At 40.3% G+C, this 22155-nt stretch overlaps 1 protein-coding gene across 2 annotated transcripts in view; it reads left to right on the plus strand.

The window, feature by feature from the left end:
* Positions 1 to 22155, plus strand: part of MYO10 (myosin X) — a 162937-nt gene that overhangs the window by 69857 nt on the left and 70925 nt on the right. For both annotated transcript variants that reach the window (XM_017838359.1, XM_017838360.1), the window contains 2 exons: positions 1260 to 1418; positions 17971 to 18158. In XM_017838359.1, the coding sequence (XP_017693848.1) occupies positions 1260 to 1418; positions 17971 to 18158 (347 nt within the window). The remainder of the gene's footprint in view (positions 1 to 1259; positions 1419 to 17970; positions 18159 to 22155) is intronic.

Below are 22155 nucleotides of genomic sequence, written 5' to 3' on the forward strand. Positions count from 1 at the left end.
GAAGGATATTGAGGTGCTGGAGCAGGTCCAGAGAAGAGCAACAAGGCTGGGGAAGGGACTCAAGCACAAGTCCTATGAGGAGAGGCTGAGGGAGCTGGGGCTGTTCAGCTTGGAGAAGAGGAGGCTCGGGGAGACCTCATCACTCTCTACAACTCCCTGAAAGGAGGTTGTAGCCAAGTGGGGGTTGGTCTCATCTCCCAGGCAGCTGTCAGTAAGATAAGAGGGCATGGTCTTAAGCTCTGCCAGGGGGGGTTCAGGTTAGATATTAGGAATTAATTCTTTACAGAGAGGGTAATCAGGCATTGGAATGGGCTGCCCAGGGAAGTGGTGGATTCTCCATCCCTGGAGGTTTTTAAGATGAGACTGGATGTGGCACTGAGTGCCATGGTCTAGTAACCACGGAGGTAGTGGATCAGGGGTTGGATATGATGATCTCAGAGGTCCCTTCCAACCTGGCTGATTCTATGATTCTGTGACAGGGTGGTGTTGGGTCATGGGTTGGACTTGATCTCAGAGGTCTTTTCCAACCTGGTTGATTCTGTGATTCTGGGATATTTGTGATAGTTTTATGGAAGATCTGTAGAAGGGTTTTCTGACTGAGCTTTTTTAGAACTTTTACTGTTTATGTGGAACTAGCTTCAGAAATTAATCTCAGAAGTCAATTAATGAGAAATCTGTTGGCTCATGCATTTCCAAATATCTGATGCATGCTGAACTGAGCATGCTACTTACATTGGGAGTAATGACCACTTCCTGACTGGAAAGTTGAATAGAAACATTTAAGTGGATTTCAGATCAAACAGGCTATTAGAGCAATAATTTTTGTTTTCTGTTTTGCACTGTAAAACATTTCCTTCCGGAGTAATTTGACTATAAGTGGGGTTTACTGTAAGGGGTGTTTTTTTGTTTGGTTAGTTTGGGATTTTGGGGAATGATTATTGCTTGTTTTATTTTTCTCCCAATAAAGTCTAACAGTAGTCCAGTGTGAAACAAGATTGCATTTGCCCTTAAACAGGAAAAGATCTCAGTGCACTGTCAGTATGTAGTAGTTTCATATTACTCACGTAGGTATCTGGGGCTTCAGTTGTTATCAGAGAAGCTGTACAAGAAGGTATCACTGGAAAGCTATTATATTTTACAAGTCTGCACACTGATAAACTGGTTAAGAAACAGGAATGGGTATGAAAGCTCCGTTCTCAGATGGAAGTGTTTGAATGTGTGCTCTGATTATTATATTGTCTTTATTTCCCCTCTTTCAGGTATTCACTTATAAACAGAGCACGATCACACACCAAAAAGTAACACCTATGCATCAAACAAGCACAGAGAGCGTGGAAGACATGGCAGCACTTGTAGATCTCCATGAAGGCTCCATTATGCACAACTTATTCCAGCGATATCAGCAAGATAAAATCTACGTAAGTTTTTTCTAAACTTTAGAAAAATATCCAGAGGGAACGTTTTTGAATGTTTTAAGTGCTGTATATGTTTTGCTGTTCTGTGCTATCTGCTCTCCTAATGTACTTTATGTGTCCACATAAAGCTGAAGTATGCCTCATCTAGTGACTTCTCATCAATAATGATGGAAGGAGAAGGTAGCTCAGGGCTGGCCAGGCAATCCTTCGAAAGCCTTGAAAAACTGGCACTTTCAGTGACAGGGTTGTGTAAAGGGCTCTTGTTTTTCTCTTCTCCTTTAGACTCTGCCCCAACAATATGTCCTGTATACATCACCAGAGAGGATGTGGTGGAGTTTAGTCTGTCACTGCCATTTGAGATCCTGCCAGGCCAAGATCCAATCCTGATCAGCTTCCCCTCTTCTACTGTAGTAGAAAGGGTATTAGGAAAGAAGCATTACTATTGTCAAGCTGAGGATTTGTGCAGTTAAATACAAATAGTTGGAGTTTGGAGTCTGTTAGTCAGTTTCAAAAACTATGCATTAGTCCACACAATTCTTTTTTTTAACTCTGTCGTGAAGCTTTTTATCGTTAGATTTACCTGCGCCTGAAATATTTTTGTTAATCTTGAACTAACTAAATATGAATCTTTCCTGAATCTGGAAGTACACTAAATGGGAGAAAGATAGAAGGAATATTAGCAGCAGTTGCAGATTGCAAAATCAGACTCTTTAGTGGTTCAGTGGTGGGTCGTTTTGTTGGTTTAGTTTTTTTTTTCTTTCATTATAATTGCAGAACACAAATGACTTTTGTTTGTGTCACATGTCTAGGCCCTTGATTTGGCCATATACATGCTTTATTTAAAGCTTCATCTATTAAGTTTGGCTTCTTTATTTTTAAATATAAACATATAAAAGTGTAAAATTAAATGTTCTCTATATTTAGAAATTTCTTTATGATAAGCAAAAAAGGGCATAATGAAATGGTATTCCTGTGCACATTACCCTTGAAGTGGCTTGCAGGGGGAATCCTAAGTTTGAGGCAGTTCTCTTTACATGAGTCTTTATTTATGTTTTTTTTTCTCAAATTAAATTAACCATTTTTCATTTCAGAAAAATCAGTAAACAAAAAAATTAATAGCATATGTGAACAGTCCTGCGTGTGAGGAAAAACAGCTACCTGATAAAAGTTTAGTTTTCCATCAGTGTTGTCAGATTAGAATATGATACTCAGTATGAGTCAAAATAAAAAAAATATTGTTTTTTGAGTCATGATGTGCACTCGGAGGACATGTCTGTTTTTTAAAAGCATTTGTGTATGTGGGTGATTTTTTTGGTGAGGCATAGAATAACCTTATTCTGAAGAGACGTGTCCTAGCTTATTCCTTAGCTTGTCAAGGCAAGTTTAGGGTGTTCTGATCCTTGGTGCTTTGCGTGGTGTAGGTTCCTAGACAAACAGGTTTATGTGCTGTTAATGATGACAGATCTCCAGTTGCTACTGAATACACATTGTCCCTTTAGTTTTGCTAATTTAACTCCTTAATCTTTTGAATCCACTTCACCTGAAACGTGCTTGAAAAGGTGGTCTGGTCCGGGGAAAAAAAAGGTGTGTTTTGAAATGCATATGAAAGCCTCCCTGTTGTTCTGTATGTGTAATCAGGACTGGATTTAAGAAGCATCTTCTTTTCTCCAACCTCATTTGTACCCCACTCCTGCTGTACCAGTAGTAGTGTTTTAGCAGGAGAGGGCTTCAGGAGCAAAAACACCAAGGAAAGCTGATTAAATGCCTTGAGTAATTTTGTGAAACTCCATAAATATAGAAACATGTATTGTAGGAGAGGTTGTTGTCATTGTACAATGAACTGTGTCTTTCCAAACCAAAATTTTTTAATTCTGTCAAACAGTTCAATTGTATTTTAATGTTTAATGTTTAAAGTGAAAAAAAAGACTGAGAGGTACATTAAGTTTACCTTTGTTGAAGGTGTACTTGCAGCTTATCATTCATACTTGCTTGATCATTCTGCTTTGGGACCAAACTAGTTCTGTTATAGGACAATAGAAACCATTGAAGTTCAAGTCAGGAGCAATCAAAACTTTCCAGATTGTACATTTGCCATCTCCCTTGGCCAGGAATTGCTTCATCTACTGCACACATTGTCTCTTGTATCTGCCTCATCACCTTGGCTGTATTTGTCCCGTGTGCATTGGGGATAAATTGGGAAGGCATGTGCCACTCTCAGCTGTGGGCTAAGGGGCTGATCATCCCTTTGAAAGACTTCTTGTCATCCCTGAATACAAACCACCACATAATTGCTGCGTCCTGGCATTTAGCTTATGAGTCCTTTCTTACTTCAGTTTTATACTCCTCCTTGTTCACAGTCTGAGTAGGGGAAAAAGATATGCAAAGGTGTACACTGGCATTTTATGAGTTACAGGCTTGTACTATTACAAGTATGTTAGTGTGGTTCTTGAGTCTGGCAGCTTTTTGTTAGTCTTCTCAGTGGCATTGAGACCAGGAAGCATCTTTGTACTTTAATAAGGAATACGCTTAGTTGGGACTTAAGTTTTGGGGGTTGCTTCTTCCCACACACATAAAAATTATATGAAGTTCAATATACTAAATTGTAGTGTAAAGTATGTATGATTTTAAAAATATAGAAGAAACAATTAAATGGAAATTTAAACAGTTACTTTCTCAGAAATACAATTATTTATGCAGATTTTCCACTGTTAACTTGTGTGGTTTTTTGTATTTGAAGAACTTATTCTCCAGCAGTGAGCATTTAAATAAATATCTTCAGATGTTTGAGCTCGGTTTAATCTTCCCTTACTTGATAACATCTTTGTTTCACATAATCATACCCATGTTCCTAAACTTTTCACTGCTTCCTAATTAATACTATAAAGTCATTTGCTATGGATGCCAAGTTTTGTCAAACATGTCAGCGACTTTCTTTGCTGCTCCCAACAACTGCAGCTATAAAGGGACAGCAGAGGATTTTCTGTATTTCTTGCTATTTCTTGGACAGGGAAGAAGAAGGATCTAGCACACAGTGTTCTTAGTGTGAATGATGCCTGGCTCTGAATATAATGAGTTGAGACTCTTAGCTGATTCTGTGCTGTTTGCAAGAAGGTGAATGACAAAAAGTCGTTCTTGTCTATGTGCAACCATCTTTTTGCAACAGCGTCAAGTCTGTTGACATCTGCTTGTAATAACCTTTTGTCTGAATTTCTGTAAAAGAGTGTATGCTTTCCCTTTTTGTCCTGTGAGAAGGATAGGATGTACAAGTCCTTTCTTGGTTCCTTAAAGTAGACTCCTGTCTGGTACTTTTTCAGGCTTTGTGATTAATACTGCTTTTATCTGAAACTTTGCTTCTGGGCTATCACTGCATTTGTTGTCCAGGAAAGGACAACTCTTAGGATGCAAGTGATCACATGGTCCAGGAGCTTTCATTGCTACTTCTCTCCCATTTTACTCCCTTTGGGAACACCCAAGGGACACGGAAGGTCCAGCTTCTAGACATCAGCATACAAGATTTGATGCTTGTCTTTGAATGCTCAGATTAGCTTGCATTCTAGGCTGGTACGTGGCAAAATATGGAAATATAAACACTAGTGCTAAAAATGGAAGATGCCCATGTTTTAACACAGAGCCTTTTGTGAAGGCACATGGGGGATTTGGTCACCTCTGAAGCAAGACCATCACAGGACACAGGATGTGGAGAGGGCAAGTGCTGTGGCAGCCGTTCTTGTTGACGTTCAAAGGTGGATTGTTCCCAGAGCTGTTGATTCTGGTTTACTTTTAGTTAAGTACACACTACAGAGGAGACCAGCTTAGCCTTGGAGAGGACGCCATAAACCACACAGCATGGATTGTGCTGCAAGACGCACAAATTATGGTGTTTGGGCTGGCTCTGGAAGAGCTGTGGGTGTCTTGTTTGTGGCCAGCAGTTAGTTACTGATGCAGGCAGCAAATTTCGGGAGAGCAGAGCAGAAGATGAGTGCAGCTTTTGCTGAGGTGAGAGGCAGGTCGGAAATAACAGCAGTATAGGTTGTGCAGGTCAGGGCAGAGGTTTTCAGTGTCAGATCCACCCTCATTTGCATGAGTTCAAGCAATAAACAATTTTCAAAGCACTTCTGATTAGTTTTTTTCTTTTGAATTAAGCTGTGAAGTGCTAGGTAGGCATGTTCCCCTTTGAAGTGATGATGATCTGGCACGTGCCTGTCCTGTTTAGTTGGAAGATGTTCACCTATGTCCAGAGAGGCATGCTGCATGGGTTAAGGTGTGGCAGTCCCCCTGCTGCCCTCCCCTGCTGCATAGAGTGACCTCCAGGTTGTCCAACAGTTGGGTGTGGTGGCCAGGAAGGGTGAGGGACAACATAATCTATTTTTATTCACTTTCAAATTAGGGCTGCAGTTTGCCCACCAGTGATTATAACCATCTGTTATGTTTGCTTGCATGTATGTGAGAAGTTCTGTACCAGCCACGTCGACATGTAGTGCTGTAGCAGCCACGTCCACATCAGAGGGAGGATGATGGTAATTAGGAGCTCAGTTTTTGTGGCTGGCTTCTTTTCTCTCTTCAGCTGAAGCAACAAACATAGTATAACTTGGATGGAAAAGCAACATTTATCCGATTTTTTAAAAAGGTGTTAAACTGGAAAACTTATCTCTTCCCTGACAAGGTTGCTTACAGAGCTCCTAGACATTTCATTACACTAAATTCTCAGTTCTATCTGTTCTTAGAAGGTATATTCAGTTATTTATGCATTGATTTTTAAATCTATTAGTGTTTATTTACTTAAGCAACATGCTCAGTTGTAGTTTTTGAAGCTTGCAGTAATTAGATAATTTATCTCCCTTAAAGTCATGAGAGTTCCCGTAGGCAACTAGTTGATGTTTGTGCAGTATTAATCAATAATCACCATAGGGGTTTTTTTCTAATTCTGTTTGCAGACACAGACACTTTAGTATCTAGGTCAGTTGCTCTCTGTGTCTTGTTTGTCTAGGTTTTGAATTTTTTTTTTCCTGAGTTCAGTAAAATTCATTTCAGATCCAGTGCAGTTGCTCTGTGCCATGTTACGATGGTCAGCGGGAAGTGAATGTTCCTGCATGTTACTGAGAAAATGGCAGGGCACACTAAAGTCATGGTTAAATGCAGACAGACATAATGCATACACTTTGATAGCACTCCTGTTCAAATGTCTTCTAACATGGACACAAGTTGCAGATAAAGGCAGAGAAACAAAGGAAGATCGGTAGAAACTAATAGTCATAGAATCATTGAGGCTGGGAAAGACCTCCAACGTCCACGTCCAGCTTTTGACTGAATACCACCATGCCCACTAAACCATAGCCCCAAAGTGTTTACTTATAAAGATGAAAACTCATGACTAGTTTCTTAAATGGAAACACTTGGACGCACCCCCTGCAGATACTGAACCTAAAAAGAATGTGTATCAAGGCCCCCTACAACATCCTGGGCAGCTTAACAGCCTTGGTCCTTGGCCTATCATGCTCAGTGTTATAAGTGTGGGCCATTGACTTAAAAAACCCCAAACAACAGTACACACAAATTGTGTCATTAATTAGTACCATAAAACATATATATATATACACATTTATATATATATATATATATATATAACTATAGTACCTTTAAACCAAGCCTTTAGTTGTTACATTAGTCCCTAGAACTACATTTATCCTGGTCTTGTCTGCAACCCAACTGTGGTTGCATAGTTCCTCTCCAGAGGCATTCAATGCTGTAGAGCAGTACTAAGTAATTGGTTTACAGGATCTGCTCCATGGTCACTGAGGAAACTTCTGTTTATTTAACTGCTCCGTGCTTACAGTAGAAAAATTTTAAAGGTGTGCTGGTGAATCACAGTGTTTTTCACACCTTCTTGTGCTACTGGGAAGATGGGGTAAATTTTTCTCCACCAGCTCTTTCCATGGAAATGTGGAGAGCAGAGAACACTGTTGCTAAAACTGCATGGCAGGTGTCTATACATAGCCACTTACCTCCATGATTAGAATGTTATGCTTGCACACATCAGATAATGTTTTCAAAATGTAGTTCAAAGTGAGTTCCTGTCTCCAAGCGTTAATTACAGCTTCCATTTCACATCTGTTACTAGAGAGCAGCAGACAAAGATCTATAAAAACACAGCAGGCTTTTAATTGGAAATCTAGTGAAATTTATTCCTGGTGATTGTTATTTCTAAAGGATGGTCAGTTATATAGATCAACAATTATCTACCACAGGCAAACTATCATTATTTTTTATTTGTTTTTCCTTTTTTTTTAAATACGTGTTAGAGGAAAAACATAGCTGCAATGACATGAGAAGTAAACAAATACCATTGGTTGGTTAACCAACCTTGCTTCTGAATTCCTCCATACTGCATGACTCATGGCACTGCTAATAATTATAATAACAACAACAATAAAGAGTGTTTGTCTGAACTTTGTCCTCACAAAAGAAGATATTGGGGATTTTAAAGGTGCATATTTTCAGATCTTAGCAAGTATTTCAGCCTGAGGTGGTGTGATCAACATGATCTCATTAAAAGGGGAGCTGCTCAGAAAGGTCTGTGTAATTGAGCACACTGTCATGTATGCCACAGCTACACAAACACTTTGCAGTGTATGTGGCGGCTACATGTATGCAACACCTACACAAACACATAAATTTATGTTATGGTTTGCAGCACATTAGGTAGTTGTTGGTAACCTGCTGGGTGTCCATGCTGCAGTAAGGAACCTACCTTCTATCATCAGTGGACTACTTTAGTGAGACAGATGGGGAGGGGAAGAGGTCAAAGTTTTATTAAAACATAAAAACTTGCTCTTTCTATCTGCTCTGTACCAGTATTTTTTTTCTTGTTTGGTTGGCTGGTTGGGGAGTAAATATTAGCTGCAGTGGTGAGAGGGTCAGTTTCTGTTGACTTCCATGAGTTTTATGTTATACCTAAACCCTATTAATAGTAACTTCGTATTGAAAAGTGCAAAGTAGAAATCCATCATCGTGTGCAGGTTTTGTCATTGGTGAGGGTATATATTGCTAAAGTCTTCCCAGATTTGAAGGATTGTTTTTAGGTTGTTTTCTCCACCCCTTTATAGAATGTCACTATGAGCCAAGAACAGAAGGTAGACCAACGTGCAGAATCAAAAGAAAGATTATCAGTCATTTGCATAAGTGCCAGCAGCAGCTTAGTACCATTCAGTCAGAGCTTCTGCAAATGGTGCTGAATGCTTCTGCATACGCCATTGCCTCCCTTGGAGGTAAGCTTTGGCTCCTGTCTGTAAGGTCTATTGCTCCCAGTCCAGCAAAGTCACTGAAAGGAAGGCAGGAATTTGGACTCCAAAACTTAGGCTGCTTACCTGTCACCAGCACATTTTCTTTACATGAGTTAGGCTTTGACTGTAACGCAAGCTGCGCAAAATTTACCGCTTGTGCTGCACTGTCCTACTGTGTTATTCACATATTCCAGCAGTTTAATACTCAAAAGGCCACAAACAACCCATTTAAGTTGAGAATGGATTAACTTACTTTTGTAGCTATTGCTTACCTTTCTAAATGGACTATTGATTCATAGCCAGGCTGTTATTTTTATTTGAAAAGACATGGTCCCTTTCTCACAAGCAGTTTCAGCTGTTTCCTTTTGATGTTTGTCAATCTTTCCTTTTAAAAGCAAATGGAATCCAAAAGTTCCATTTATCAGATTTTTGACTGTTAGTATCATTTGCCATCGTAGTCCTGACTTCTAGACTGACAGCCATTTGGCAGCAGTTCAGTGCCCTCCAACTAACTACCTGGCATAGACTTAGATTTCAGTTATTCTGGTTTTTGATTTTTCTAAGTTAAAGCATAATTCCTGCTCTTCCTGCTCTCTTCCTATAAAAGCCCTTTCTATATAAGAGATCTTAAGACATTAAAGAACTGTAGAAGATATGGAAATCTAGATATCAGTATGTAAAATTCTTGGAGGCAGAATGAAACAGATCTGCAAAATTCTATATAAAACTATTTCTCCATTGTTCTAGAGACAGTGCTCTTTAGTGCATCATTTACCATCATTTTTGTTTTCATTTGTGTGTGTTTGCTCTGAAAAGCCCCTTCATCTTCCCAAGATGAATCTGTAGGAAGGAAGAAGATAATTTTTTTTCTTTTCCTTGCTGTAGGGTGAATTAGACCTTCAGACAGCATTGAAAGACTCATTTATTTGAGCATTGTGCAATAACAAAGCAGGAGGAAGAACTAGAGTGTGGCCACAGGCCATTTGAAATTAAGTGACAAGCCATGAGGTCTCTGCTCTTTGTGGGGCCTTTTCTGATTTGAGCTAGAGCTTGCCTGGTTAAAATTAAGCTGTGCACTTGTGCACACAGATTGCTACAGTCTGATGTGCAAACTTACATTCACATGCTGTATTGCAGCCCATGATAATAACAAAAATCAATGTCTCATTCTGATCGATTGTGTTTTTGTTCAAAAAACAGCGCCTCTGTCTGCTTGGCAATGGTGAAGGGAGATACTCTTCTGTAATTGTTTATATAAACAGTCTATGCACAAAAGATCGTTATTCTGACATCCAGCAGATTGCACTGCTACATGGTACAGATTGCATTGTGTTAGTCAGCAAAACAGGGCATATAAAAACAAGGAGACTTGGTCCTTTTTATAAAGGGGAAAAACTGCTAGAAACCTGTCAAGTTCTTAAAGAAAGAAAGATGTCTATCTGACATCACTGTTATTGTCTCCTGTTTTGGTTTTTACCTTTGGCTGTAACAATGCTCTTTTGTCAGCTTTTCTTTATATTGGTTTCATATTTCCAAAATGGACTTTTTTTTCATGTTCGGATTCAGGATAACACTTGTAGGGTTTCCTTGGGTAATCCCCATCTGCATGGGGCTCCACATGTTCAGTAGGAGAAAATCCCAATGCACATGTTCAGTAGGAGAAAATGAGAAGGCAAATAAGATGAGATTAAGCTATGAGTGTATCTCTTAACCATCAGAGAGTTCATCACCATCTCTGAGCCTCCTGTGGAGTTAAGCAGAAAGGTGTCTGCCTCTGTGCACTGTGCACTGTTTTGGGTATTTACATTGGCAGCTAAGGTGACCAAAACCCAGATTTTAATTCTTAAGAAAAAGACAGATCTAGACAGCTTCATTTAGCTTCCTAGGGCAAGGACTCTATAGATGTGCAAGGCTGAAGCTGTAAGAAGTGGAAGGATTCTCACAGTTTAGAAGTGAAGGTAGCTGAGTTACAAAGTACAACTTTTATCATCAAGAGATAGCATAGGCTTTGCCCTCAGAAGGGCTTGGGAACAGGACAGTGTTGCTTAATAGTCTTGACTGAAACACATGGGATAGTGAAGCTGAGCACTGTGAACTTGCCTGAGAAGACACTTTTCATAAACAATGACAGAGAGAACATGTAGGAGGTGCATCTTGACTGTAGGTAGCTGCCTGTTGACACTTGATCTTTGTAGGGACATTTTCTGTCACGTCTGGTTCCCTTCTGACGGTCCTTTCCTGTGGATGCTAACTCTTGTATTTGTAGTGTGGCCTGTGTGTTTACAAACAGCTCATTTTACAATCAGTTCTACAATGGACCTTGAGAAGAAAAAAGGACAGGTTAGGGATCATAATGTTGTGTGCATTGATGAGGAACACAGAGATACAGAAAAGCAAAGCTGATTCTAATTTGAGTGGCTGGAAATTCACCATGAGTCACCAGACATGGTGAGGGCTGCAGGAGCCCAAGCATGTAAAGATGATTATAGAGTATGACATTTCCATCTTAGAAATGACTTGGTTGGTTGAAAACATTTAAAATTGTAGTTCAGTACTTCACTTTGATTACGGTTTTTAAGAAAGGAACTTGGCTTCGGACATGAGACAATTGGATTCTATCTCACTGAAATTAGCATGAGACGAGCTGAAAGACGGGGTATACTTACCACAGTGAGGATAAATCAAGGTCCTATTACGAACAACAGCATCAATTATCATCCTCTTTATGGCATACCATTGCCCTTCTTCTGTCTCCTCTAAAAAGCACACCAAAATATGGCCCAGCCATCTTTTTCCTTTTTATGTGTGCTGGTTTAAAGGTAAACCAGCAGGGGAAATGAACTCAACTCAAAAGAGAGATTATAAATCAGAATAACAATTTAATAAAATAATACAATAAGTACGATTATACAGACAAACAATTGGTTTTAACCCACAAACCCCAAATATATAACCCAGCACCCTGGGGCATGAACAGAGTGGTGTTCTTTGGGCCCCCTGAGTCCAAAGGAAAAGGAGAGGGGAAAACCTGTTGGTGAGAGTGCTGTTGCAGTCTGGTCAAGAGTGGTAATTGCAGTCCGGTCGAGAATGATGGTTGCAGTCTGGTTGAAAAGTGGTGGATGCAGTCCAGTCGAGAGTGGTGGTTGCAATCTTGTTGAGAGTGGTGGTTGCAGTCTGGTTGAGAGTGGTGATCTGCAGTATTCCTCTGGATCCCACGACTGGTTAAAAAGGTCCCAAGACTCCAAGATTATATATCCTCCAGTTCAGGCAGGAATGCTCAGTACCTCCCTCAGGGTGGGGGGTTCCTTAATGGGTGTGAGGACAAGAGCAACTCCTATCTTGCAGGCCTCTTAGCATCTAGTTTATAGCCTGAGGAGTCAGGCTCTGTGTGCAGATGGTGTAAATGGTTCATTGATAACAGTTTCTGGGAAATGGCATGGAAGGCTATAGAATACACAGTTTTGGGTTACACCCATCCAGTGATGAACTGGTCTCAGCTGTCCTAACTAGGACATTATGCTGACATGTATGTGGTGGTAGACCTAGTTGTCTTTGCCTTAGAATAAACTCAGTCATGATTTCCTTCAGTCCCTTTACCTGAGAGAACTGGGAATCACGGAGGCCACATGTGGAGTGTGCAGCAAACTTCTGTTGTCGGGTTTTGCATCCTGACACCTTGATATTTGATGGTGAAAACATAAAAAAGTTTGATGGCTACTTTGTGGTCTCTCAAATGTTGCCTGCCACTGCATGTTCTGTGAAAACACTGGTATTGTAATTTGGTAATACTACCGTAGCCATGATGATTTAAAGGTGAGATGTGCAAGTTGTGTGGAACAGTGATAAAAATCTTTTCCCATACAGTGTATAAAAGTAACATAGAAGTAGCTTTGGAGTGAGCCAGTGGTACTGCAGTTTTATTTGAAGCTTCTCATATATTAAGTTTGAGTCCAGAAAGTAATACTTTTGGAATGAATTGTCAAGTTTATACCAACACCCCATGAAAAGAAAAAAAACACCTTTTACTTTTCAGACACAGAATCAGTTCCTTAAGTGACTCCAGGAAAGTCAGGAGTTGCTCAAAAACAGCCCAGAAACATTTTCTTTTGAGGCATCTGTAAACATGCATTTCTTTCTGTAGTAACATAGATTTTCATGTTCCAAAGCAGAAAGGCTTCAAAGTGCGCTTAACAGAGTTGTACAAAGTTCTGTTTCTCAATGTTATATATATATCTGTAACAAAATATCTTAATTCTATATTTTATCTGTTCCAGCATTTCTAGTTGCAAGTTGTGAAGAATATTTTGATTTTTGGTGTCGTTGAAGAAACATAATGATAGAGAGAAATAGAGGAATGCAGTGTTCTTTTTCCTGCTTTCATAGTGCAAGCAGTTTTGGTGTCTTTTGTGATTGTTGATCAAAGATTTAGTTCAGGAGCAGCACATAGTGCCCTTTTACAGGGTCCTCTAGCCTGCTCCTGTCTTCCCTACCACCCTCCTTGTAGCATGAGATATGCAAAGCATGAAAGAACTGTGTGTCTTTCCCTGCCTCCCTCCCCTTTCATTTATTTATTTATGAAAGAAGGAAGAGTGGGATGTCTCAGATGATAGAAGTCTGGGCAGTACAGAGGGATAGCTTGATGTAGAGGGTGAAAGGAGGTCATGAGAAAAGCAGTCTGGGATAAATTTAATGACCTCACTTGGGAAAAACTAGGTTGGGTAACACACAGAAATCATGAAGGATCCTCGGAAATAGCAAAGTTATTGTGGAAAAGTCTTGACATAAAGGCGAAGAAGTAGAAGGTGGATGGTTGCTGGGTATGGAGCAAACCTGAAAGGATATACCCAAAAATTCTAAAAAGCATCTATGGAGGGGAAAAGATGAAGAGCAAGGTGGTCCTGGTATATTTAGTGTGTTTGGTTTATGAGACTAATGAAGTGATCTTGCATTAGGGCATTTTCCTTTTTCGTTGCTTTTTGTTTATAGAGAATCTGAAAAAAATTTGAAGGGGAAATTTTTTACTCTACTTCTCCCTCTTTCAGTCTGAAAGCCTATTCTACATAGGAAGGAAAGATTTCAAACTGTATTTCATTCTTCCATTGCAAACTGGTTTCTTGTAATTTTAAGCTAACTTGACAAAGTGTATTTTGATCCATAAAACTTCTTACATCATTTAGATTTGTTTGGCATCAAACTAAAGTAAACTGATTGTGTCTTCCTTAAAAAAAATAAAAAAACCTCTCATGTTAGACAGGACTACTCTGACTGTGTTAAGTTTTGCTAGAGTGTTTCTGTGGGTATCAGCAGTCTTTGTGAGCTCTTGAACCTTGCTAAAAAACAAATTGTTTTTCAGTGTTTGAAGAACTCTGGGATGATTTCAAGACACAGGCTCAAAGCTAATTTCAATCAGAAGGCAACAGGCAAACCCCCCAAAAAAACAATCAAAGAATTGATGACAAATCTCTTCCTTTCTGAAGTACATATTTCGTTTCGATTCTTGTGGTGCCATCGCCTTACTCAGTGTCTAAATAAGAAGACAGGGCTTTACCAAAATAGCTCGAGAGTTTGTGTGTGGTTCTGTCTTAAGTGTCAAGTTGGTCTTATGACAGGGAATAGTGAACTGTCCCGTTCACTGCCACAGATTTAAGGGGTCAGGCTTGTAATAGGATTTATCACAATATTTCCCTGAAAAAAACCCTCAAACTATTTAAACTGGAAATCTTCAGAACTTCTGTATCTACTTGGTAGTGCTCTGGGAGATGTATGAGCATTTCTCCTATTCATAACTGTTTTGGAGTGCTTTCACTAAAATAAATACCTATTGACTGCCAGAATCAGATTAGAATCTGCAAAGAACAAAAAGAAAATTTAGATTACTCTCTTATAAGTGGAAGTGACACACATACGTGAAAATATTTTTTCTGAAATGTCACCTGCCTTGTGATGTTAGCATAATATAGTAATTTAGAGATCCTGCTTCTGACTGCTAACAGCTTTAATTTGCCATGTGATGGTGCCTGGTGCAGAAATAACATTCAGGAGACAATACATGTCCACTGAACAGTGCTGCATTTTTTCGTGTATCTTTACACCGGTTTAGCTTGCTGCTAAGGTGCTTGGATTTGTAAAACTGGAAGGTCTGCCCTACAAGAAAGGGGTTGCGTTGAGTGGCTGCTCAGGGTCCCCCAAGGGGAGGGTAGGTGGAGGAGCCTACAAGGAAGATAGAGAGGGACTTTTTACAAGAACACATAGTGACAGGACAAGGGGGAATAATTTCAAACTGAAGAGGAGTATGTTTAGATTAGACATTAGGATGTGAGGGGGGTGAGGCACTGGAACAGGTTGCCTAGAGAAGTTATGGATACCCCATCCTTTGAAGGGTTCAAGGCCAGGTTGGACGGAGACTTCTGGAAGATTTGTCTTTTAATGTGAACTTTTAAAATAGTTGGAATAATTTTTAATAACAATGCTGCTTCAGCCTGTTGATACCTTGCTGAACTACCTTGAGTAAAGGTGGAACTTCCACTTCTCCTTAGTCCATGCAGATACCTAGTTGTGGCTACTGCTGTGTTGGATTGTGACACTTGGTAGGTGATGAATGTGATGCACTGTGTGTATGAAGAATATACTTCTTTTGTGTTCTTGCCTCGACATGAGGAACCTGTTTTTTGGAGGCCTGAGTTTGTTCTGTCTTGTGTCATTATAATTTGGTGGTGATTTGAGCACATATTTAACTTGTTTTGTAAAGAGGTAGTACATACTCAGAGCACCAGAAGATTGGAACACAAAGTTGCACCTGTGTCAGTAGAGGTTGTGATTCTTCACATTTTTGCTGAAAGAAAAATATAGGGAGAGGGAATTTTTTAAGTAGTCCTAAGGACATGTCCTAAGCATAACTCCATGAGGTGATTTAGGAATTGTTTTCACCAGTATTGTTTCTGCTATTCACCAGGTTTCTGTTATTGCCATAATATACTACCTGTAGCCAGCTGACTTAATTTAATACAAAGATTTACATTATTCTCAATAGTGACTAATATTCTGGAAGCATTTCTATAATTTTTAAAAAGTTATGCTTAAGCCATGTGAAAGACTGTCTCATGTTAAACGAGTGTGTGCAGAAGTGGGCTGTTGTCACCTCTTCTGATATTCACTGTTTAAAATAGGAAAAGCAAGAAAAATTGCTATGTGTAGCCCATGGTGATACAGTGCTTTACCGCAGGAAGATGTTGTTTGCACTGAAGCTGTAGAGTGGTTGCTTTGTTATAAAGTTAGATGGTATCATGTTTCATGGGTATTTTTTTATTTGCTTCTTTGTCATGGCATCTGTTGTGATGGTGTGCCTCAAGCTACTCTTTTCAAAAGACCTCAGACAGACTTTAGTAAGGTAAAGACAAAGATCTGTAGCAGTTTGTTTTATTGGTCATACTTGTACTGTAGTAATATAATTTTTAAAAAGCCTCTTAAAATTTTGCCTGTGCAATCTGTCCTGAAATATGTATCAAACAGAGGAAGTTTGTTTTGAGAGACTTCCTTATTACTTATTTAAGAACTCAAGAGGGGTTGATCCTTGGGAAATTAAGCTGTTGTCTCAGTGCTGTAATTGCCCTGCGATATGATCTTGTGTTGAAAGGGTATCTCTCCTCTAGATGAAATCTTCTGAGCTATTGCACAGCATGGCAAGGGTTATAAAACACACAGATTGAAAGTTCACCACTCTGTAAAAGGTATTTGAGTTACATTGAGGAAGGATATTCCCCTTACAGCTAATAAAATTGTCATAATTTCAAGGACACCGCTGTAGTTCCCTTACCAAAAGCTCAAAGCTGCAATTTGTGTCAGGCCTGATGGAGGCTGAACAGGTGGATTATGGGGAGTGTAACAGCAGGGTAACAGTGAGAAAGGAGAGCTGACACACAGCGATAATTGCATGTTAATTAAGGAGAAGAAGAGGGAGGCCAGTAGATGCAGGCTGTAAATGCTGTGGAAGAGGCTGATGGAGAGGAAAGGAAAATGCGGTCCCTGTGTCTCAACGAGTGTCCTTGTGGTGGCTTGTACAGAGAAGAGGGAAGCTGCAGGAGGAGCACATGGGGCTGCATTTCTGTGGCATGCAAGATGCTGCTCGCCTTATCCATCCCTTTCTGGGTAGAGTGCTGTGGAGATGAAGAGAGCCCCAGTCCTGCTGTCAGCTTCACAGCTGGTTCCTCTCGGTGACAAGAGGGTTGACTGCTGATGAGGCATCTGTGTGTACGTGGGGGCTGTGTTACAGGGCTGGAGGCTGCACAGCCTGGCTCTTCACAAGTCCAGAGCAGGGCTGCTGAAGCCAGGTGTCAGCTCCCTGCCTGCAACGGTAGAAAGGGTATTTAACAAAATTAAATCAGTATCACAGCAGTCACACTGCACACACCATACAATATATCAATTAATTTCACATGCCACAGAAATGTACTGGAAATTCTGGAGATAACAAATTTAATGTTTTATCTCCTACCTCACTTCAGTGTAATGTTATTTGAAAAATGTATTGAAGCTGTTAGGGTGTGAGTGAGAAAATGAACAGCATTGAAAACAGACTGTTGCAAATGATCAGGTTACCACAGCCTAATGAGGTAAGTCAGTGGGAATGGGCATAAACTGCTACCTGAGTGGTTTTAACTGATGTGTTCTCTAATTGTAATGGTATAGCAATGAATGCCTTGTGAGGTGCCATTGTGCATCAAACAAGTAATAAATCAAGTTACAGAAACACAGTGTTTTGGAAGTACCTGCCAGCTCACATGCTTTTCTTGGAGCCTGCTGCCATATAATTGCTAGTGTCTACCATAATGTCTTATAGTTCTGTTTTAAAAATTAGTATCAGAGAAGGACTTACATGGAAATACATACTTTTGCACCAATACTTGGGACACAGTCAGACTTTTATAAGTTCAGTGAACTTATAAAAGTCCCTAAGAACACATGAGAAGCAGCTGTAAACCAGCGATCACAGGCATTACTGTGCAGCTGTAAGCAGCATTAAGGCAGGGATTTGTATAGCAAATAAGCTCTGTGTTGTAGGTGGGGTAAGCATGAGAACATGACAGAGGTGGAAAAAACTTTTGCCCAGCTGTTGCTTTTCTTGAAAGGAGGAAGTCAGGGGAAATTACTATCCACTTTTATCCAAAGGATTGCTACAGTTTTACAAACGTGTATTTGTTGCTGATCATTTGAGCAGAGTGTTAATCTGTTCCATCCCATGTGTAATAACAACTCTGGGGGGTGCTATGTGCTTGCAGACCTACATTGGTTCGATAGTTGCCTCTGTGAACCCCTACAAGAGCATTCCAGGACTGTATGACTGCACAGCTGTGGAGCGATACAGCAAGCACCACATGGGAGAGATCGCACCTCACATCTTCGCTGTGGCCAATGAGTGCTACCGCTGCCTTTGGAAGCGCCACGACAACCAGTGTATCCTCATCAGGTAAACGGCAGCTGCTGCTGCTCTGGTTATCCCTGCTGGTCAGCCTTCCGGATTTAGGAGCGAGCGTACATTTGGACCACATGGAGAGGAGAACTCCAGAAGAAAGCAGCAGGCCTTTAAAACAGCAGAGTTTCAAGAGAGTTCTGAACTAGCTCTGTATTGTTCTGTGAACCTCTAAAAAAATATTAATTTTTCTTGTCCACCTTACAATTTCATTGAGTGAAAAAATCTATTACATTTTTGTGCATTTTTACTACTTACCTATCTAATGTTACCCTAAGTGCTTTCCCACTGGTTTAAACATCCCTGTGCAGCTCAGTAGTTTGTCACCACTAGACCCTGATTCCTGCATAGTGCAGAAAAGAAAAAATAACACCCCACTCTTGAGAAAAGCAGTGAATAAAATTGGCAAAAGAGAAAACCCTCCACATTTCAGCCACTTAATTCTGCCTGATTAATCTTCCTTGCTTAATCTTGTTGTGCTTTAATTTAATGGTGATTTAATAGCTTCCTGTTTGATCCACTGTGTCACTGGTATTCAGAATCTCACTGCTGCCGAGTGTACGGTGGGAGCAAGTTGGCATTTCAATAGCTTTTCCCTGCTTTCAGCCCCTCCTTCCTCCTGGCTCCAGAAGAGCTGAAAATGCAGCCAACTCTTTTCCCATTCCCTAGCCTGCCAGCTCAGCTGCATTGGCTCACACACAGGCGGGGAAGTGCTGGATCAGGAGGAGCAGCTCGATGGCGATGGCAGTGGGCACCAGCCACCGGACTCTGGGCAGGGGGTGATGTTCAGGGGGATGAGAGAGTGCATGTTTCCCCTCCCTTTCCTCTCTTGCCTTCACAGCTTTTTTGTGATTAAGCCCATTTGCTCTCACCTTCCTGCAGCACAAAGTTAAGTGTGTAGAGCTCTTCAGGCACAAGTTGACATGACTTTGGCTGTCTCCTGACCTCAGCAGGCGCCCTTGCAACAGCCTGGGACTGCAGCATGGGGCAGTCAGTGGGACAGAGAGGGGATAAGGCAGGTGAGAGCAGCACCTTTTGCAATAGGCAGTTTCTACTGACATTTGAGATAACAGGCCAGGTTCCTGAATTAAGAGGGCGATTTGGTGCATGCGGTTCAACACCCAGTCTGTTGTTAGAAATTTGGATCAGATGCAACACAGCCAAGTCTAGTTCCAGCTTTCTGCATGCTCTCAGGTTGCAGTACCTACCTGTCCTCTCCACTAGATAGATTCTGCCTGGCAGTGGCATAAAGCTGGAAAGGGCTGCTGAGTTTGTTTTTTCAGCTTTCTTTAACTGTATTTTTCCTTCTTATTATTTAATACATAGTCCTGTACATATAAAACTGAGTCCAGGTGACAGTCCAAGAAAAAATGTAATGCACAAAGATCTTTATCATGTGAAAATAGCTATCCTGATGTTATGATTTCATGTTTTATTTCCAGGTAACATTGCTTGTGAACAGTCCATGCACCCAAATTTAGGGAGCCAAAATAATTTCTGATGGCCTTGGGTACTTTTGCCATTCTGTACTGGCCTAAGTATTTTACCTTTTATTCCAGTTCCCCACAAGCTGACAAGAGAAAAGCAGGTTATGTCCTAAAATGGACATAAGCAGAAGTCTCTGATGTTCCAGAGGAGTCTCCAGCAGTCTCCGCTCTGTAAACCATATGCTTTGATACAGATAAGCCATAATATGGAGAAGTTTTGCATTAGCAGTCCCTTTGAAAATTGTTTACTCCGGTCATGGATTGAAACAATGATTTGAATCAGTTCAATGTTTGAGACAAGTGCCGCAATACAACCTTATAAGGGTATCTTGTTTCTACAGAAATTGAGGGAATGTGAAATTCAAATAAGAAGTCAACTCTACTTTCATAAAACAGTATTATCTACTGTATCTTTGAAGGACTCAGAGCAGGATTTTTTTAAATTAATGAAGGTTTTCTGTGGCCCTCATGAGATTTAGGAAAGTCCCTGTGGTCACATACCTAGTTTAGGGCATAGGAAGTGAAGGTGTAACAGTGTGTTTGGCAAATTCAGTGTCCTGGTCATTCCTGCATCTTTTGCTGGCTCAAAATTAGATGTTGCAACCAGTCATTGTCACTGTAACTTTCTTGGTTACTACTGACATTTGAAAAAAATGGTCGGGTGGAACACTTTAGTGTTTGACTTTAGACAAATATTCTGGTCTTGTATTTAATGTAAGAGATGTTAAAGAGTAAAATTTTGTTGCATCAGAAAAACACAATAGTTAAAAAGAGTGGATTGCTCGTGTAGGCTTCACATTCTGATCGGCAGTTTCACCTGCTCCTGACCTTGGGATCTAAGCACTCAGTAGCAAGTTAAAACAGCCCCGCAAGGGAAGGTCCTTGGAACTCTTTCTTATGATCCTCTGGACTTGAAGTGCCCCCTGCTGGCACACAGAATTAGGTCAGTTTTGGTTTGGAGCTGCTTTCTTCAGGCATTGAGTTCAAAAAACCTGTGAAAAAAGCTTCTAGTGTTTTGAAATATTGATATTGGGATATTTGTCTGGTTGGGGGAGGGTGAGAGGATTAAGGCTAGAACTTGAATTAAAAACTGTCATCATAAAGACTGGAAATATAATATAAAAGTGAGACTATTTTTCCAGTGTAACCACCCAGACTAGAGGTGAAAAGGAAGGAAATACGGAAGAGATTATATTAAATGGAGTCACCCAAAGATGCTTAATTATTGGTCTGTGTAACACAGGCATTTTAATTCATGCTAATGCTGCACAGAAATGACTTAGCAGCCTAAAATGTCAACAAAATAGCACACTGAAGAAGCTGTACACAACTGGTGCATTAGAATATATACCCAGTTGTGAAATGGTATTTTCACTCTCCCAGACTAAAAAATGTTTATCTGGCTATTGAACTAAGGTTTTCTTCTAGACAAAAACATCCACATCAATGAATGCTCAGTTTTATGGTTGTCTGAACCTTACTGCGGGGTACAATTTCATTTAAAAAAAGGGGAAAAAAAAGCCTGCCATGTTAAAAAAGAAATAATATCTGATTTTTCAACTGGGTGCCTCAGGAGGAAAATGAAGGGAGTCCATCTTACTCAAGCAATAGCCAAACAGCTTGTCCTGATGTAGGAAAGGGACTGACTTCCCCCATGATTAGCTGATGTTTACAAGTTGGGACCAAGTTCAAACCTCCACCCTTTTATTATAAGAATAGCAAGGTAACTTTTTGGGTCATTTGGTTTTTTTGCTGCACTGTTTAAGGTGACCTAGTCTATGCAGAAGCAAACACATGCACTGCTTTCAGATGCAGTAGCAGTTGATCCACTTCAGAGCACTCAAAAAGAAGTGTAAACCAGTTGAAAAAACAGCAACATTCAAGCTGAATAACATTCAAGTCAGTGCTGTGAGTGGGAAATCACAGTCTGATACCAGTTTGTTCTCTCTCTTGTCATCTGATGGCCTCAGTTTTTGTTGTTGTTCAGCTTAAAAATCAATGTGAACCAAAATCCTTATGTGGGGACCCAGATTTGTGATGTGATATTCTTATGAGACTGACACACCAAAATTCAGATGTGCATTTGACAATCTGTATTTGCTGAAGGGGCCTATTTTGTCTGTGTGTATCTGTCTTGGGGTTTTAAAGGCAGTTGACAGAACAGAGAAGTGATTTAGAGTAGCATTATGTCCTTCAGAATGAGGAGTGTCTTTCAGTGACCCCTGTTTCCACTGCGGCAGTTGGGAGTCAAGGCTGCTGTGCCCTTAGTGCGATGCCCTGTGTAGAATATGTCACGGAGAAAGTCTAAAGATCCTCTAAGTGGGCGCCTTCTGGGTTGCTGTCAGACTTAATATGTTCACAGTACTGAGGGCAGTGATGTGGAACAAGCTGGGCACTTAAACTCATGGGGTGGAAAGGTTGCTGGAAAGGTTGCAGTAAAAAATTCGCCCTTTTACTGACCTTGGCAACTTCTTGTAGGCGTAAGCTTCCTAAGGTCTCTGAAAGAT

The sequence above is a fragment of the Lepidothrix coronata genome, unplaced genomic scaffold, assembly GCF_001604755.1.
Source record: "Lepidothrix coronata isolate B3197 unplaced genomic scaffold, Lepidothrix_coronata-1.0 Scaffold334, whole genome shotgun sequence".
Classification (NCBI taxonomy): Eukaryota; Metazoa; Chordata; class Aves; order Passeriformes; family Pipridae; genus Lepidothrix; species Lepidothrix coronata.